General features: G+C 40.5%; 1 protein-coding gene across 1 annotated transcript in view; it reads left to right on the forward strand.

The window, feature by feature from the left end:
• The window catches only part of DNAH3 (dynein axonemal heavy chain 3), a 190,638-nt gene that overhangs the window by 80,705 nt on the left and 91,634 nt on the right, over positions 1-18,299 (forward strand). Inside the window, exons 31-39 of the mRNA XM_023513826.1 lie at positions 720-896; positions 1,364-1,455; positions 3,256-3,475; positions 4,074-4,208; positions 7,518-7,629; positions 9,740-9,981; positions 13,963-14,063; positions 14,884-14,989; positions 17,095-17,224. Coding sequence (XP_023369594.1) covers positions 720-896; positions 1,364-1,455; positions 3,256-3,475; positions 4,074-4,208; positions 7,518-7,629; positions 9,740-9,981; positions 13,963-14,063; positions 14,884-14,989; positions 17,095-17,224 — 1,315 coding nt within the window. The remainder of the gene's footprint in view (positions 1-719; positions 897-1,363; positions 1,456-3,255; positions 3,476-4,073; positions 4,209-7,517; positions 7,630-9,739; positions 9,982-13,962; positions 14,064-14,883; positions 14,990-17,094; positions 17,225-18,299) is intronic.

Below are 18,299 nucleotides of genomic sequence, written 5' to 3' on the forward strand. Positions count from 1 at the left end.
TAGGATATAGCACATAAGGATTACATATAGAGGAACCTTTTTCTGGGCTCTCAGCTCCTTAATGACAAGGCTCTTTGTGTCTCTTATGGCCCTTTGTACGCAGTAGGTATTCAATAATTAAAAGCAGCCCAAGGAGACAGAATGCACATTCTATACACATATCCTCACCTTCCTGTAATACTAATTCATACGGTCAACTGTTCCAAAATTTATTGAACAGCTACTGTACATCAGATAATCCTGCATATGTCCATAGTACAATGATAAGCAATAAATGGTCATCTAGACTGTGACAATCTAGTACAGGGAAATAAACATTAAATGAAACAAATAGAATATGATAAAAGTCTATGGTAGTCATACAAAAGAGGCATCACGAAAGAGTGAGTGATTAATTCTATTTGGGTAGAGAAAAGAGATCAGGAAATACAAACATGCAATTTGAACCAATAAACATGAATACCTACTGTGTGTCAAGCAATATGCTAGGTGTTAAAGATACAATGCTCTGGAAACTGCTGATACACACACACACACATACATATCCAATTTTCCTTTCTCTTTACTGAAACTCCAAATCATGCTCCTAATTTTGAACACAAAGTACTCAGGTTCTCAGGTGACTGGGTTCTTTTTCTTGGCTGAGTGATGGGGACTCTGACAGAGAGGGTTGGCTGTCAGAATCAGGAGTTTATATGAGCCAGAAACTCTCATCCCAGGTAGAAGTGCTGTCTGTGGTGGCTCAGCAGATTCTCAGCATTCAACAAGCCATTATTCGGAAGCTAAAGACGTTCATCTTTGAAGGCACCGAGCTCTCTCTGAACCCAACCTGTGCTGTCTTCATCACCATGAACCCAGGATATGCTGGCAGGGCTGAGCTGCCAGATAACCTCAAGGTGAATGTCAGCATGTGTAAATGCTGGGGGTATTTTATACAAGAGAAACAGCTGGAGGTACCTGCCTGGTCAGGGATGGGGGGACATTGCATAGAAAAACACAACAATAGGACCAGGTAGCATTTTTCAGCTGTGAAAAGTAATAGGGGACTGTCAATGGTAGTACTTGGCCCCAGAACAAAACTGCCTCCCCAGAAAAGTCTCATGGTCAAGGGGGACACAGACATAGTAACCAATGGCAAAGAGAAAACAATGAACACTCAAACAAGGGCCACTGCTTAAATTGTCTACAGATCTGTCCACTGAAGGTGGTCCCCCTGAAATAACTTGTCCTCCACCCCTCCTTTCTTGATTATCACTGGGGGGGCCTGAATGATCATACATACTCCTTCCCTTTGCCTCCGGATATGTGCTTTTCCCAGCATATATTGTACTGGGGGTTTTGATTGGCTGGGGTTTTTTTCCAGGCCTTATTCCGGACAGTGGCCATGATGGTGCCAGATTATGCCCTCATTGGAGAAATCTCCCTCTACTCTATGGGGTTTCTGGATTCCAGAAGGTATGTTACCTTGGTTTTATAGTGGGCTCTAATGGTCTTTAAAGAGTGGCCTTTTGTATGGTAGATTCAAAATGGTTTTCCCACTGGAGGAAGAGAGAAGTGTGAGAAACTTGGTCCCACTCACTGGCTGATCCAAATGCATAGAACCCTGCCCTTGGTTTTGACCGGTTTCTGACTGGAATCAGATTCCTAGGACAGAGACTCTTCTCCCTTTAAGTATACCTGGACCTCTACTAAAAATAGTAGCTGCTCGTACCTCCCCCATCTCTCCAACACATCCACACCCACATTATTAAATGGCTTAAAGTGAGACTGTAAAACATGAAATTATTCCAAGATGGAAGGAGAAAATGTAATATAATTTGCAATTAAATTGTCATCGACATAATATTTATTTACTCCAATCAATTGGGTTACGTCTCATTCAAGTATTACCCAGTTTTCTAGACACATACACACAAACACACACACACACACACATGATAATGTCTTTATGCATGCCAAGTGTTATGAATAAGCATTGTAAAATGTCTATGGATCTATTCCAAATTTTACAGTAATCTTTTACATTGTCTTCATCATAATCAATTGACTTTTTGTTAACAACAGATGTTTCCACAAGACTCTGAGTATCTTTGTGGCCTGGGTGTCCTTATTTATAATCCAAGAGGCTATAGAAACTCTCAGTGTAGCTCCCTTCCTAGCCTGAGAGACAGCCTCAGTCATATAAGGTTTAATTCAATTTTTCCATAGTAGACATGGATTGCATTGATTTGCCCATTCAATCCATTCATGTATTCAATTAGCAATCTTCACTGAACCACCTATCTTGGGCCCAGCCCTGTCCTAGCTGCTGATGCCCATCACAGACAAAGTCTTTGTCTTTAAAGTGAATCAGTTTTGTAGAGAGGATCTCTATAAGGGGAATGTACGTAAGTATATTAGTTAGGGTAACCCTGACTCCTGATTCCCAAATCCCAGTGGCTTCACATAACAAAAGTTTAATTTTCACTCACAAAAAGTCCAAAATGGACATTTGTAGTCAGGAGCAGTCTCCCACCTCCCCTCCCCGCCCCCCAGGATGGTTCAGGGGCTCAGGAGGCTTATATCTCATATGTACAACACATGGATGGCACACAGGATGTTAAGGAGGAGGTGTCTGTGGGCCAGCACTGGAAGTGGTATATGTCACTGTCATTCACTGGCCAGAACTCAAATTGTGACCTCCCATAACTGTATGGCAGGCTAGAAAATGTGGTCCAGCTGTGTGCCGGAAGAATAAGAAATGGTAGTCGACATAAGTACATGTGTTCTGTGATGAGTATTAAATTTTGAATTGTTTCTTAAATTAAAAAAAAACAGACATTGAAAAAATTCTAATGTTACAGAAGTGAAAAAAGTGGGTTTCTCCTTAAGTAACTGAATCCTACTCTCCAGGGACTAACATTATTAATAATTTGATGTATTCTTCCCTAACTTGCATGTGTGGATAAGTGTGTGTGTGCATGCATGCATACGTACATGTTAAAGTATATAACTTATATTTCATATACAGTGCATGTTATACCTATGTGTGTGTGTGTGTTTGCTTTTTTCATCCTAATTTTGAAAGAGAGGTATAATGTTCCTGTAGCTCATTATGGTAACTTTATTAGAAGACTTTCAAATGATAGGACTTCTCCATCAAGTCCATGGGCAAGCCTGGTTTGTGAAAGGGGAGGGAACAAGGATTCTGGGAATGTCTGATGAGCAGGACATGGTCCTCTCTGGGGATCTGCAGACATGGCTTTGCTTTCCCAGCCTCGCCCAGAAGATTGTTGCGACCTACCGCCTGTGCTCAGAACAACTCTCCTCCCAGCATCACTATGACTACGGCATGCGAGCCGTGAAGTCTGTGCTCACTGCTGCAGGCAACCTGAAGCTCAAGTATCCAGAGGAGGGTGAAAGTGTCTTACTGCTCCGGGCCTTGCTTGATGTCAACCTGGCCAAGTTCTTAGCTCAAGATGTCCCTCTGTTTCAGGTATGCAGAGGTTTGGGATCCTAGTCATGGAAAAAGGCTCAGCTTCTAAAGATGTAATGTTTGTCTTTGGCATTATCACCTGACATCCTGTCTTCTCCAACTAGCATCCCTCCCTGCTTGATACCCTGGCCCCAAACGTTAAATGACAATGGGGATAGCAAACATCTCTGTCTACTCCCTGATTTTTAGCAAAAATGGTTTCACTGATAGGATAATATTTGCTTTGGGGTTTGTTTAGTTGTATTTATATAATGTAATTATTTTCATTTTGTAATGAATTTAATGCCTGTCTTCCTTGCTAGGCTATGCGCTCCACCAAGACAGAAATCGTGACTATCTTATCCATTACTAGTACATTAACTGGAAGATAGGAAAGGCTTATTAAATAGTTGCTGACTTTTAAAATTATTTGGGAGAGAAATTATGTTTTATAAACAGTATTGACATTTGTAAATTTAGATGAGTTTTGGTGCAGGAAAAATGAGGTTTGTAATTTTTCAATGATATCTTCTGTCTATAGATTTCATTTTAGGAAAATACTGAGATCACCTATCTGATTCTTTATCCCTTTTACCTTCTCTTAAATTCTTGTTCATAGGGAATTATATCAGATTTATTTCCTGGAGTTGTTCTTCCAAAGCCAGACTATGAAGTTTTCCTGGAAGCGCTAAATGCGAACATCAAAAAGATGAAACTCCAGCCAGTTCCTTGGTTTATTGGGAAAATTATCCAGGTTGGTTCCCATTCCCGTATTAATGTGCCTGTTTTACTGTTTGCTGGTGTCAGTTGGAACTGAACTCACAGCAATAACAGATGCCTGAGGACAAATGGAGGTAAAAAACAAAAGCCACTTAATCACCCCCGTTGGTTGTTTGCTGTGAGATTTTAGGCAAATTAGTTTACCACTCTGAGCTTCAGTTTCCTCATCTGTAAAGTGATTTTTTTTTTTTTTTTGAGACCAGAGTCTCACTGTTTCCCAGCCTAGTGTATAGTGGTGTCATCATAGCTCATGGCAGCCTGAAACTCCTGTGTTTAAGCAACCCTCCTGCCTCAGCCTCCCAAGTAGCTGGGACTCCAGACAAAAGGACTATACCACAATGCCTGGCTAGTTTTTCTATTTTTAGTAGAGATGGGGGCTTGCTGTTTGCTCAGGCTGGTCTCAAACTCCTAAATTCAAGGAATCTTCCTGCCTGGGTTTCCCAGAGAGCTGGGATTATAGGTGTGAGCCACCTAGAAAATGATTTTGAGAGAAGAGGTATGTAAACTATTAGATGCAGTATCTGATACTATATATATGTAGTTTGTTTTCTTGAGGCAGAGTATCAAGCTGTCACCCTGGATCAATCTTGAGTCACTGAGGACTCAAGCTCAGACTCAAGAAATCCTCTTGCCTCAATTTTTCTATTTTTAGTAGAGACAGGGTCTTGCTTTTGTTCAGGCTGGTCTTGAACTCATGAGCTCAAGCAATCCACCTGCCTCGGCCTCCCAGAGGTTGGGTTATAGGCATGAGCCACCACACCTGGCCACTCTGATACTCTATTATTACCAAGCCTACCATGTCCACAATCATCATCAGTGTCACTGATACCATTTCCCAAAGTCACCTGTTAGTTAGAAGTAAAGATCAAGGTAGGACTTACATCTCCAGATTCTGAGCTCATACTATGTTACAGTTAAAAATAGAGGGCTTTATCCCCCTATTATATCATCAAGTGATCCAGTTTTTCACACAATTCATTTAACCCAATATTGAATTTATCATTGAGATTTATCAGTGGGATTTTACAGATGGACCATTCTTTAACTGGATCTGGACTTTCATTCCCAGTATATTATTATGAAAAATTTTAAACATGCAGAAAAAATTGAAAGAATTATACAGAGAACATCCACATACCACCCAGATTTTACAATTAGCATTTTATGGTATTTCCTTTATCACTTATCTACTTATCCACCCATCTTACTTTTTGATGTATTTCAAAGTAGTTTGCAAACGTATGGGTGAACTTTGGTACAGCTCTGTTAACAATTTTCAAAAACTAAGTAATAAGCCTGGGCAATAATGAGACTCTACCAAAAAAAAAAAAAAAAACCTTAGCCAGCCACATGGTGGTATGCATCCACAGTCCCAGGTACTAGGGAGGCTGAGGCAGATGGATTGCTTGAGCGCAGAAGTTTAAGGTTGATGTGAGCTGCAATATTGCCGCTGCACTTAAGCCCTTGGGAACAGAGTGAGACCCTTTCTCAAAAACGAACAAAAAGGCAATATTTTCAAAAACAAGGTATCTGAGTCACCTTCCCTTTTGTATTAATATGCTGATGTCTCAAGAGTCCATTTCAGGATGCGGAAGTGGGGAAGTGAGAGGCTGTTGAATCACTGATGTCTTCCTCCCTCTTTCTGAGGCACAGTCAACTCCATTCATCTTTATTCAATCTGAAATGTCTTTCAAACCTACTTGAGTGTCAGCCCTACTTGACGGTTGGGGATTTTGTTGTTTTGTTCTCTCCTCTGTCTACAGCAGATACTTAACAAATATTTGCTGAATGATGTTAGTTCCTTCCTCTACCACCCCCATTGTCACTACTTAATTTATTTATAGACAGAGTCTCACTCTATCATCCTGGGTAGAGTGCCATGGCGTCATCACAGCAACCTCAAACTCCTGGGCTCAAGCAATTCTCTTGCCTCAGCCTCCCAAGTAACTGTGACTACAGATACCCATCACAACACCTCACTGATTGTTCTATTTTTAGTAGAGATAGGGTCTCACTCTTGCTCAGGCTGGTCTCAAACTCCTAAGCACAAGTGATTCACCCACCTTGGCCTCCCAGAGTGCTAGGATTATAGCTATGAGCCACTGAGGCTTCATTTAGATCTTCCTTATTGCTCACCTCCAAGGTGAAAATAAGAACATAATCTGCAAAGTAAAAAAATTTAATGTTCTCCCTTTCTCTGAGTGACTCACAGTCTAAGGGAGAAATGAGAAAAAATCCATAAAATTTCAAATAAATATAAATAAATGACCAAAGCTTTTGCATTTGAACTACCATGGCTTACTTGTCACAGAGAGAGAGCAACAATCAAAAACCTTCAAGAAATGGGTCTCCACATAGCTGTTGATTCATTACATTACAGCATAGAAAATAAGCCTGGCTTATTCCTGGCTCAGAAAATAATTTTCACCTACTGAGAGTTCCAATCAAGTCAGAACAGCAATTAGACCTTAAGAAAGGAGGTTTCCAAAAGAAATGCAGTTCTCTAAAGTGACCACCATTTTCTTTTTCTCTTTAAAAGTAAATGGCAATGGTGTCATGAAAAAATTAGACGCTGAAGTTGATCAGCCCCGTGTTCAAATCCTGACTCTACCACTGATGAGGCTGGGCAAGTTACACCACCTCGCTTGAGCTCTGTGTTCTCACCTGTAAAACATAGTTAATGATACCCAAGTAGATCAAATAACTTGGGTAATCACTTAATCCTTATAGCACATAGGTAGGTGCAGAGCAAATAGTAGATCCTATTCTTTTTTTTTTCTTTGAGACAGAGTCACTATGTCACCCTCAGTCAAGTGCTGTGGTGTCACAGCTCACAGCAACCTAAAACTCTTGGGCTTAAGTAATTGTCCTGCCTCAACTTCCCAAGTTAAAAAAATATATACATATATATAATCAGGGACTACAAGCGCCTGCCACAATGCCCAGCTATTTTTTTGTTGCACTTGTCATTGTTGTTTAGCTGGCCCGGGCCAGGTTTGAAACCGCCAACCTCAGTGTATGTGGCCAGCATCATAACCACAGCACTATGAGCACCGAGTCCCTATCCTTAAATAATTAAAGACACACACACAGCACACATATATTTATTCATCCATAAGGTATTTAAACAATATATCACAGAAAGAATCATAGTTCACCAGAAGTAGAAGTGACTTTGACAATACCCCTCAGATCACTCATTCCTCTTTGGCTCTGACTAACTTGTGGTGTGGGGAGGTATGCAATGATTAACTTCTAATATGAATGATGTCTCTCCTCCCAGATCTATGAGATGATGCTTGTGAGACATGGCTATATGATCGTTGGAGACCCCATGGGCGGCAAGACTTGTGCTTATAAAGTGTTGGCTGCAGCTCTGGGTGATCTACATGCAGGTAAAGTTCCCATCCCTGGCTTCCAGGGAGGACAGGACTCCCCACTCAGTTGGCTGGCTCCCTGGAGCTAATGCCAGGTTGTGACTCTTGCCAGCCCTGGATCGTGACGTCAGAGCTAGAAATAGAACATGGCACACAGATGTCTGCAAGCTGGGTGGGGGAAGCGGGAGCTCTAACAAGGGATTTCTTATGCATGTCGTTAAGGCTGGAAGAATTTTCTCAAGTGCTGAACAGTGGCTTCGAAAGTTCCCCAATGAGAGAGAAACTCCTGTCATTGGCCTAAACAAAATTAGCTTACAACTCCTGTCATTGGCCTAAACAAAATTAGCCAACAAAACTATGCAGTTTTCTCTTCTCTTTCTTTTTCTCTTTTCATTAATTCTTCCCTTCCTTTGATTTTTTTTTTCTTCCCTCCCTCCTTTCCTTCTTTTCTTTCTTTCCTACCATTTAAGGTAGAGGGTAAGAGCTCCTACTTTTGAACTGCACTCAGACTTTAGCAAATGACTGAACCTCTTATCCTCCATTTTTGCAGCTGTAAAATGGGATGGCAGAAAGGATGAAATGAGATTATGCAGGCAGATAACCTAGCATGGTGCCTACTCAACAAATGGAAACTATGTGTATTGCCAGAAAAAGAGTTTGGGGGGTTTTGTTTGTTTGTTTGTTTGTGATTTAGAAATCACAAGCCTGTGGTTTTGAAAAGCAGCCTTTGTTCTTCATATGTGGCTGCAAGTATTTCATTTAAAATTTTGTAGTACTAACATTTAATGATTGGTGGCTCAGCACGCATAGCACAGTGGTTATGGCACCAGCCACATACACTGAGGGTGGCAGGTTCGAGCCCTGCCAGAGACTGCTAACAACAATGACAACTGCAAGGAGAAAATAGTCGGGCGTTGTGGCCGGTGCCTGTAGTCCCAGCTACTTGGGAGTCTGAGGCAAAAGAATCACTTAAGCCCAAGAGTTGGAGGTTGCTGTGAGTTGTGATGCCACAGCACTCTACCTAGGGTGATATAGTGAGACTCTGTCACAAAAAAAAAAAAAAGAAAAAAGAAAAAAAATTAATGATTGAGTTGCTGATATTTTTGTTTTTTTTTTTTTAGGTTTTGTTTTGGGAACTATTCTCAGCCTTAATAACTAATTTGGGTATTTCAAATTTAAGCAATATTTTTGGCATTATTAATTTTATGTTTTTAATATTGTTCATATTATTAATTTCAGTTAGGAAACTGAATAAAGAAAAAGGGAGCTATCCCATCATCTTTGCCTTAGGGCTCTGCAGAAGTGTCTTTAGTTCATGGCTCACATCAACTTTTCTTTTCTTTGAAGGATCATATAAAAGTGTAATTATTTTCTGTTATTAAATGTGTATGCTGTGCCATCCATTAGCCTGTCTGTCCCAGCTGAGTCTCAGTACTTCAACTGTGTGCATTTCTCAGGAACAACTGACACTTACTGAGCAGTTGAGAAAGAGGCTTCAGAGCTAAATAGCCCTTCAGATAAAGAAAAGTAACCTTCATTTTCCAGAGCCTCTTGTCAGCTGTTTCCTCATCTCAAGACAAAGCCAAGGTTCTTAGGGTGGCTATGAGAGCAGGTACATAAAGAAGACTGATGATATGGCATCAGTCCCCCTTCTGCTTGAGTTCTTTGAGGCCCACTCAGTTTTCTTTAGTCCTGGATGTGACTGGCATGTTTGCCCTATTTAAAATGTGGCTCAGAAGAAAGTATGGTAAGAAACTAATGACTATAACCACCCAACAATTTAAAGCATTGCCTATCCAGATATCCCAATCTTTTCTAGGACTTAGAACACAATTTTTTTTTTTTTTTTTTTTTTTTTTTGCAGTTTTTGGCCAGGGCTGGGTTTGAACCTGCCACCTCCAGCATATGGGGCCTGTGCCCTACTCCTTTGAGCCACAGGCGCTGCCCTGGACTCAGAATACATTTTATAATTCTATAAATGTATTCTGGACTCAGAATACATTCTATACTTTTCTTGTATAGCATGTTGATAAGGGTTGGTTGATCTTGGAGATGGCATTATCTCTTGTTGAACATTCTGTTCTCACCAAAGCCTTTGTAACTGACGTTGAAACCTTCTTGCCCATAGCCAACAAGATGGAGGAGTTTGCTGTGGAGTACAAAATCATCAACCCCAAAGCTATCACAATGGGGCAACTCTATGGGTACTTTGACCCAGTGAGCCATGAGTGGACGGACGGCGTCCTTGCCAATGCTTTCCGGGAACAAGCATCTTCAGTATCTGATGACCGCAAATGGATTATATTTGATGGGCCAGTAGATGCTGTTTGGATTGAAAACATGAACACTGTTCTGGATGACAATAAAAAGGTAGTCTGATATCAGTTTTACATGGATGAGATATAAACTCTTTTACTGAAAAAAATGATTGATCAAAACTATACATAAAGAGGCTTGGTGCCTATAGTTACAGTGCCAGCCACATACACCAAGGGTGGCAGGTTCAAACTCGGCCCAGATCAGCTAAACAACATTGACATTTGCAACAAAAAATAGCTGGATATAGTGGTGGGCACCTGTAGTCCCAGCTACTTGGGAGGCTGAGGCAAGAGAATCCCTTAAGCCCAACAGTTGGACGTTACTGTGAGCTGTGACACCACAGCACTCTACCAAGAGTCTGTGACTCTGAGAGTCACAATCAGAGTCTGAGACTCTGTCTCAAAAAAAAAAAAGTACACATAAAGAAAAAACTATATAAAGACAGGCTGGTCACAGTGGCTCACCCTTGTAATCCTGCCACTTTGGGAAGCCAAGGTGGGAGGATTGTTTGACCCAAGAGTTTAAGATCAGCTTGATCAACATGGTGAGACGTTGTCTACAAGAAATTTAAGAATTAGCTGGGCGTGGTGGTGCGCCCAAATGGAATTTATGCTTCCATTTGTACTTGTAGTCAATTAGCTCAGGGTGTGTGGAGCTGAGGCAGGAGAATTGCTTGAGTCCAGGAGATCAAGTTTATGGTGACATATGATTGCACCATTACACTGTAGCCTGGGTGACATCTAAAACAACAGCAACAACAAAAATGCTATAAAAATCTCAAGAATGGAAGAAAAAGTATCCAATGTACACAGCCCTATTTTGAAACTAATTTATAACTTTCATAGGAATTGTTATAACCTAATTATAGCCTTAGGATATGGGGAGGTGGGTGGGAGAGAGGAGGGGGGAGTAGATGGGTGGAGGGAGGGTGATTAGAGGAGTCACCTCTATGTTTTATCCTACCAGGGTACAAGTGAATCTTTCTAAAAGCAGAGTATGACTGTCTTAACTCAATAACTAAGAAAATGACATGAAGGCTATATTAACCAGTTTGATGAGAGTATTTCAAAATGTATATGAAAACACCACACTGTACCCCATGATTGCATTAATGTACACAGCTATGATTTAATAAAAAATCTTTTTAAAAATGCTATAAAAAGACATACATTTATTGCACTAAGTATAAATGCCCCAGAAGAGAATAACAATGAATTTATGCTTCCATTTGTACTTGTAGTCAATTAGCTCAGGGTGTGTCTAGACACAATGTTGTATAGTGGTTCAAAGTTTTGGTGCTGGCAGCAGGCTGGACTTCCAGCTCTACCATTAAGCTGTGTTATATTGGGCAGATTAGATGACTTCTTTGAACCTCAGTATCCTCATTTGCAGGAAAATAATAAGAAAATGGAGTTGTTGGCTCAGCGCCCATAGCACAGGGGTTACGGAGTCAGCCACATACATGAAGGGTGGTGGGTTTGAACATGGCCTGAGCCAGCTAAACAACAATGACAACTGCAAACAAAAAATAGCCCGGCGTTGTGGTGGGTGCCTGTAGTCCCAGCTACTTGGGAGGCTGAGGCAAGAGAACCACTTAAGCCCAAGAGTTTGAGGTTGCTGTGAGCTGTGATGCCATATCACTCTATCTAGGGCAACATAGTGAGACTCTGTCTCAAAAAAAGAAAGAAAGAAAGAAAATGGGGTTGATGGTAATTAAATGAGATTGTACATAGGATTGTACATATCTGATATGTAGTATGTGGGATGCATTTTGGTGTCTCTGGCTGTGTTAAAAACTACCCTAATACTTGATGGCTTAAAACAACCATTTATTTTTCTCATGATTTTGTGGCCTAGGAATTTTGAAAGGTGTCAGCTGGACAATTGGTCTCTGATTCTTTTTTTGAGACAGAGTCTCACTTTGTCACCTGGAGGCTGGAGTGTAGTGGCATCACCATAGCTCACTGCAACCTCAAACTCCTGGGCTCAGGTGATCTTCCCATCTCAGTCTCCAGAGTACTAGGGTTACAGGCAGGAATTGCCATACCCAGCCTGATCTATAATTCTTATGATGTCATCTGGGCCAGCTAGAGCTGGACAGCCAAGATGTCTTCTTCATTCAATGTCTGAGGCTCATTCGCTTTTGGCCTCTCTCTCTCTCTCTCTCTCTTTCTCTCTCTAAATAACATCTCATCTTTCAGGCCACTACACGTGGCTTGGGCTTCTCAATGATGGTCCCTGGGTGCACTTCTTATGTGGTGACTGACTTCCAAGAGGCAGGGAATGGATATTTCTAAGAAATTAAGGGCTATGCTTAGAACTGACACAGCATCACCTTGTCTGAATTCTGTTGGTCAAACAAGTCACAGGGCCTACCCAAGAAGCAGAAAAACAGACTCTATTACTTGATAAAGTAGGGCAAGGTCAAATGCAAAAGTGCATGTGGGATGGGAGGCATAATTGCACCAGTCTTTGGGAAATAGTAAATTCTGCCCCAGTAAATATAGTAGCTAAAAAGCTTGGAGCCACTGCCTGGGTTCAAATCCTGGCCTTGCCACTTACCAGCTGTATAACCTCAGACAAGCAATTTAGTCTCTCAGTACCTGAATTTCATCATCTATAAAATGGAGATATTAGTGTCTACCTCATAGTGTTTTTAGGAAGATTAATTAGTATCTGCAAATTGCTTCTAATAGTGTCTGGCATATAGCAAGTGCTCTATAACTATTAAAAGAAAAGAAAAGAAAATTTATCACCATTTCAAGGAAGAGTTCTTACACTAGATATACATCATTATCTAATCAAAATATATTTTCTAATTGTGTTTAAATGTCACAAGACTAAGAATGAGTCATGCTCAACAATGAAAGGCCTAATTATCCAAATTATAGACATACACTAATTATAGCATGTGTATAATTTTGGTTATGTAACCTATAAAAATAGAAATACGTTTTGTTACATGATATGGGCTATCTTATATAAATTTTACAAACATATCATCTGGTCTTGAGATTATAAATATAAAGAGAGTCCTAATCAGTGAATTTCCTAATGGTTCCTCTTGGCTCTGGGTGTAAATCAAACTACAGTCAGAAGTGTGGGTTCTGTTTTACTTTTCTCAACCTTCAGAGATGACATGGCTGGTGGTGTCAGCCCCATAACAGTTGTGACTTTTCTGGGGATGCATGCCATGACCTGTTTCAAGATGTGTTCAATGTGAGCAGATTAATGTGCAGGGAAGTTTTTAACCACAAATTAGGATAAACAGAAGAGATCTTGGTGTTTCCTTCTCTTTTCTCAGAGACCAAGGCCTTAGGCCTATTTTTTATGACTTAAACACCTCACTAAAATCTATGTTATCAAAGGGGAAACCACACAGGTGTCTTAGTGTGTATTCCAAGCCGTTCCCGTGTAATTGCACTAAGGGCCATGCTTGCTAAACACTGGAACTCCTGATGGTTTTTCACTCCATTCCAAAAGGGACTGATGGAAAGGTTCTTGTCACTCCAGCTGTACTAATCCACGTAGTTGTTCAAAAAGGAGTCTTTTATGAGTGACCTGAGCAAGTAAAACAGGATATAGATATGTAGTGAAGTTTCATGTTAAATACTTAGAAGGGGATCATGCAACTTGGCCTGGTCTGATAACTTCTCAATTCTTCACAAAGGTTGTTTCCAAGGTCAGTGATTTCCTGACATCCCTGTTTAAAATTGCAATTCACCCAACCATGACTGAGAGTTTCCCATCCCCCTCTTCTTCTTTATTTTTCTCCAGAACATTTTCCGCCATGTTAAATACTATGTATTTTGCTTATTTTCTGTCTCCTCCAAGCAGATTGTAAATTCCAAGATGATAGGGACTTTGGTCTGTTTTATTTTATGCACCTAGAACAGTACTTGGCACGTAGTGGATGTTCAAGAAATACTTGTGGAATGAATTCAAACCACCTTTGTCTCTGTTAAGACCTTCCTTGCCCTTGCAGATGGAGTTTAACCTCTCTATCCATCCCCCTCTGCTTTGCATATTCAGCTGTGTTTAATGAGTGGAGAGATTATCCAGATGAGCCCCAAGATGAGCCTGATCTTTGAGCCGGCTGACCTCGAACAGGCCTCACCAGCCACTGTGAGCAGGTGAGGCAGTTTGCACTGGCCCTACCACCCCTAAGCAGGAGGAAAAGCTCTAAAAATACATAAGTGAGATTCAGCCCTAGAAGATCCCCTGTTAACACACTTAGATTTTTCACAAAAGTAGTCCTCAACTCACACCGCTAGTGGGAATGTAAAATCCACAGTTTGACTTTGTCTCCTAAGATCGAGTTTCATATGCCCATGACCTAGCAATTCCATTCCTCTGTACATAACCAAGAAAAAACTTTTGCCCATGTACAATAGGAAATCTGTACAAAAATATTCATAATAGTACAATTCACAGCAACAAACACTTGGAAACTGCTCAAATGCCCATTAGCAGGAGTGAATTAACAAAATATGATATAGTCAGAAATTGTGATATTTATATATATCATTCAAAATAAATTAACTACACAGATATGCAACTATATGGATAAGTCTTAGTAACTATCCTAAAGATAAAACTTAGCAATATTATGTATAAAAATAAACCCAAAATATTGCCTACAGTATGGTACCCATTTTCAATGTTAAAGCAACTGTCATAAAAATATATGAATGTTAGAAATATGTGGAAATTCTATAAAACTATATAAAAGAAAGAGATCATAGGGAAGGTGAACACAAGATTTAAGATGCTGTGTTATCTCAAGTGGGGAAACCCAGGGGAAGAGGATGACAAGGACCATGTGATTAAATGAAGGTTATTGCCAAGATCCATTAAGGCCTACCCTGGTGGCTGACATGCAGTATGAATGCTAGCTGGTTTTCAGAAAAAGCAAGACACCATCTAGACAGGTTCTTTGTCTGTGCTTCCCAGGTGTGGGATGATCTACATGGAACCCCATCAGCTAGGCTGGAAGCCACTGAAGGATTCGTACATGGACACCCTGCCCTCCTGCCTCACTCAGGAGCACAAGGAATTGGTGAGACCTCTGACCTCCTTTCCTCCCCTCCCTCATCTCCCTATTCCTTATCTCAAGGGCCTTCTAGGTACGTTTTCACCTTCAAAGTTTAGGAGGCAGAAAGAGGGAGGGGATTCCCTGGCTGTCTCTAGTTACCTTTATTTCTTGGCTGCTGGCCATTTTTCCAACTTTCCTCTTCAGGTGGTAGAGAAGAAGTGATTAAGTGAATTTCTCTTTCCTCTTCCTCTTTCTCCATTACTCCTCTGCTCCCTGGCAAAGAATCCCAGTACTGAGGACCATTCTTTACAGTCTGGAATGTCCCACTTGTCCTCATTGCTCCATTAGCCCATATGTCTCTAGAAGTTTCTCTAGAGATGGACCAGTTTAGGAAGAGCTGTGTTCCTTTTTGTGCTGCCATTTCCCATCCCTATAACCTGGACTCCACACCTCCCAGCTCATGGGAACTAGAATCTGCTAGAAATGTTTTTGTTACAGCTACTCAGAGTGACTGTTCCCCTCCTGTCTACTTAAAAGAAGTAGAAAAGTTCAGGCTGGGTATGTACCTGACCACACTGTCAGGCCAGGAAAGCTGGAAGGGAGAAGCAGTGTTACTGATTCCTGATGCTCTTTGCTGCATTAGTAGATGTCCTTAGGAAAGTCCTCTCCAAGGAATTCATGAAGTGTCTGAGTTGGGTTCTATTCCTGCCATGGAAACACTCCTAGGGATTATGTAGGGCAGCTCCATGTCTGTCACCTCTTATATCCATACATAACATACAAACACACGCATTTATGCATAAGCACATACACATTCAAGGACCAATCTACATACATATACCAAAGCTGCCAAGTTCCCCTGCATGTAAAGTCCTTTAAGGACTCTCCAATGTCCTTGGCATAAAGTCTTATTCCTTGTCAGGGCCTGTGAGACTATGTGATCTGGCTCTGCCTGCCTCTGCAATCTCATCACCTGTTCTCTTCCTTAGCCTCCAGCTGTCCTGTTTTATTTCCAGGACAACCCCAGGTTTTACCACCTCAAAGCTTTTGCTCTTTTTATTCCTCTTCCTGGAAATCTTGCCCCACTTTATCTCATGGATGGCTCACCTTTCTCATCTAAGTCTCATCATAAAGACCTGGAAGCCTTCCCTTCCTGCTATTCTCCATCGTAACACCTTTCTGTTTCCTGCTAGTACTTTCCATGACCTGTAAGAATTTAATTTATTTCCGTGCTTGTTCAGTTATTTACTGTTTATTTTCACCACACCTCAGACTGTAAGCTCCCTGAAGGCAGGGGTTTTCTTTATCTTGTCCATTATTTATCCCCAGCACTACTGCAATGCAATTGGTAGATGCTCAATAAACATTTGTTGACTGAATACTCAAATATACATAAAATGCATCTATATATACAAACACACATTACCCACCTATCCATGTCTAAGTATATATTATTTAGTGATGGCCTCCTTCCAAAAATAAAAACATTGGTAGAGAGAAAGTCACAAAATATAACAAAAGTGAGAAAACACTAGGAGAAAAGAAAGTTAAATAATTTTTTTTAAAGAACAAATGGAGTGGGGAGCAGAGGTGAGAGAGAAGAATCATGACACCCCCAAATAAGTACATATATACAAACATACACATAGTGGATTACTAAAAATGAGCCCTATACTTAGCACTGTACTTCCTATGGCCGATTAACCAGAAGTCTGGTCTTACCAATCTCTGTAAATTAATTGTTTAGAATTCCTGAGTACATAGCATATTTTTTCTTCCATTCTTGAGATACTTTACTAAGAATTCCTAATATTTTTATAAAAACAGTCAGATATAGTAGTTGGGTTATGCATTCTATAGCTGACCCCAAGTATTGCTAAGCCTCTCTGAATATCCAGCTCTGGGAAGTGGTATATGCAAGGGAAACTGAGTCAGTATGGCCTATGGGCAGCACAATCTTAGAACCATTAAGGAGGAAGCTGAGACAAGGGTTTCCCCTAATATACCTGCACTCACAAGTAATTGGCAGTCTTACCAGCATCTCCAGCCTCCCAAGATAGACCAAGCTCTTGGTCTTCAACTAACCTTCCAATAATATTTCCAGATCTGACACAGCTTTCTACTCTCAGGTCGATGACATGTTCATGTGGCTTGTCCAGCCCTGCCTGGACTTTTGTCGCCTTCAGTGTAAATTTGTTGTCCAAACATCTCCCATCCACCTTTTCTTCTCAATGATGAGACTGTACTCCTCTCTGCTTGGTAAGTGCTACCCATGATTCTTCAGCCATGTGGGGTTGAGAGTGCCTTGGCTATTTCCTCTGCTCAGCCCCATTTTTACCCCCCTTAAGTTATATTGGGACTGGATATTTGGTCTATAACAAGAAAGTCTTTGGAGTGTAGACCGTAGAGTTTGCTAGAGTACTAAACATGTATTTAGTCTTATTTGGGGGGGGGTGTTCTTGAGCACATTGCCCCATCCTTCTTTAATCTAAGTTTTCTCATCCATATAATGGGAGTAACAATTCCCATCCTTTTTACCTCACAGGGATATCCCAGAAGGTGATTAACTTAGATGACACATAAGCATGTATCTCAGGAAAAAATTATCTGTAAACATACATAAGAAGTTTGCACTTGTTAAGAAAACTTTACATTGCAAAAATATGAATCCATAAAACATATAAGAAAACAAATTAGAGTAAGTGTCCATATTAGGAAACTTTTTCAGGACATTTAAACCTATGATTTATGTACTTCCCAAGGTAAAATCAAATATTTCTTTTTTTTATTCAATAACTATCTACATAAATCGAATTTCAGTGAATTCTCCCCAAAATGATAATGATGTGTCCAGTTGCAGTACTTTTACAGATATCATTTCTTTTTCATGATGGCGCTTTTGAAACTCAAGATAAATCTTCTAGATAACTTCTAGTACATGGGCATACAGTAGAACCTCTATAGTTGACTGCCACCTTAAGTTGACCTAATTTCCATGGACCAGACATGCACCACACTATGTGTCAATACAGTAGGCCTAGTTCCTTAGGTTAACTACCTTCATATTTTGACCAATTTGTTACAGTTTCTTGAGTGGTCAACTTACAGAGGTTCTACTTTTTTTATAAAGAATCCCTAAAATTCAACAACAAAAATGCAAACAACATAATTCAAAAATGGGTAAAGTGGCCAGGCACAGTGGCTCATGCTTTTAGTCCTAGCACTTTGGGAGGCTTAGACAGGAGAATTGTACAAGACCAGGAGTTCAAGACCAGCCTGAGCAAAAACAAGACTATCTCCACAAAAAAATAGAAAAATTAGCCTGGCATGGTGG

This window comes from Otolemur garnettii, unplaced genomic scaffold (genome assembly GCF_000181295.1).
Source record: "Otolemur garnettii isolate 467f Iridium unplaced genomic scaffold, OtoGar3 scaffold00044, whole genome shotgun sequence".
NCBI classification, from domain to species: Eukaryota; Metazoa; Chordata; class Mammalia; order Primates; family Galagidae; genus Otolemur; species Otolemur garnettii.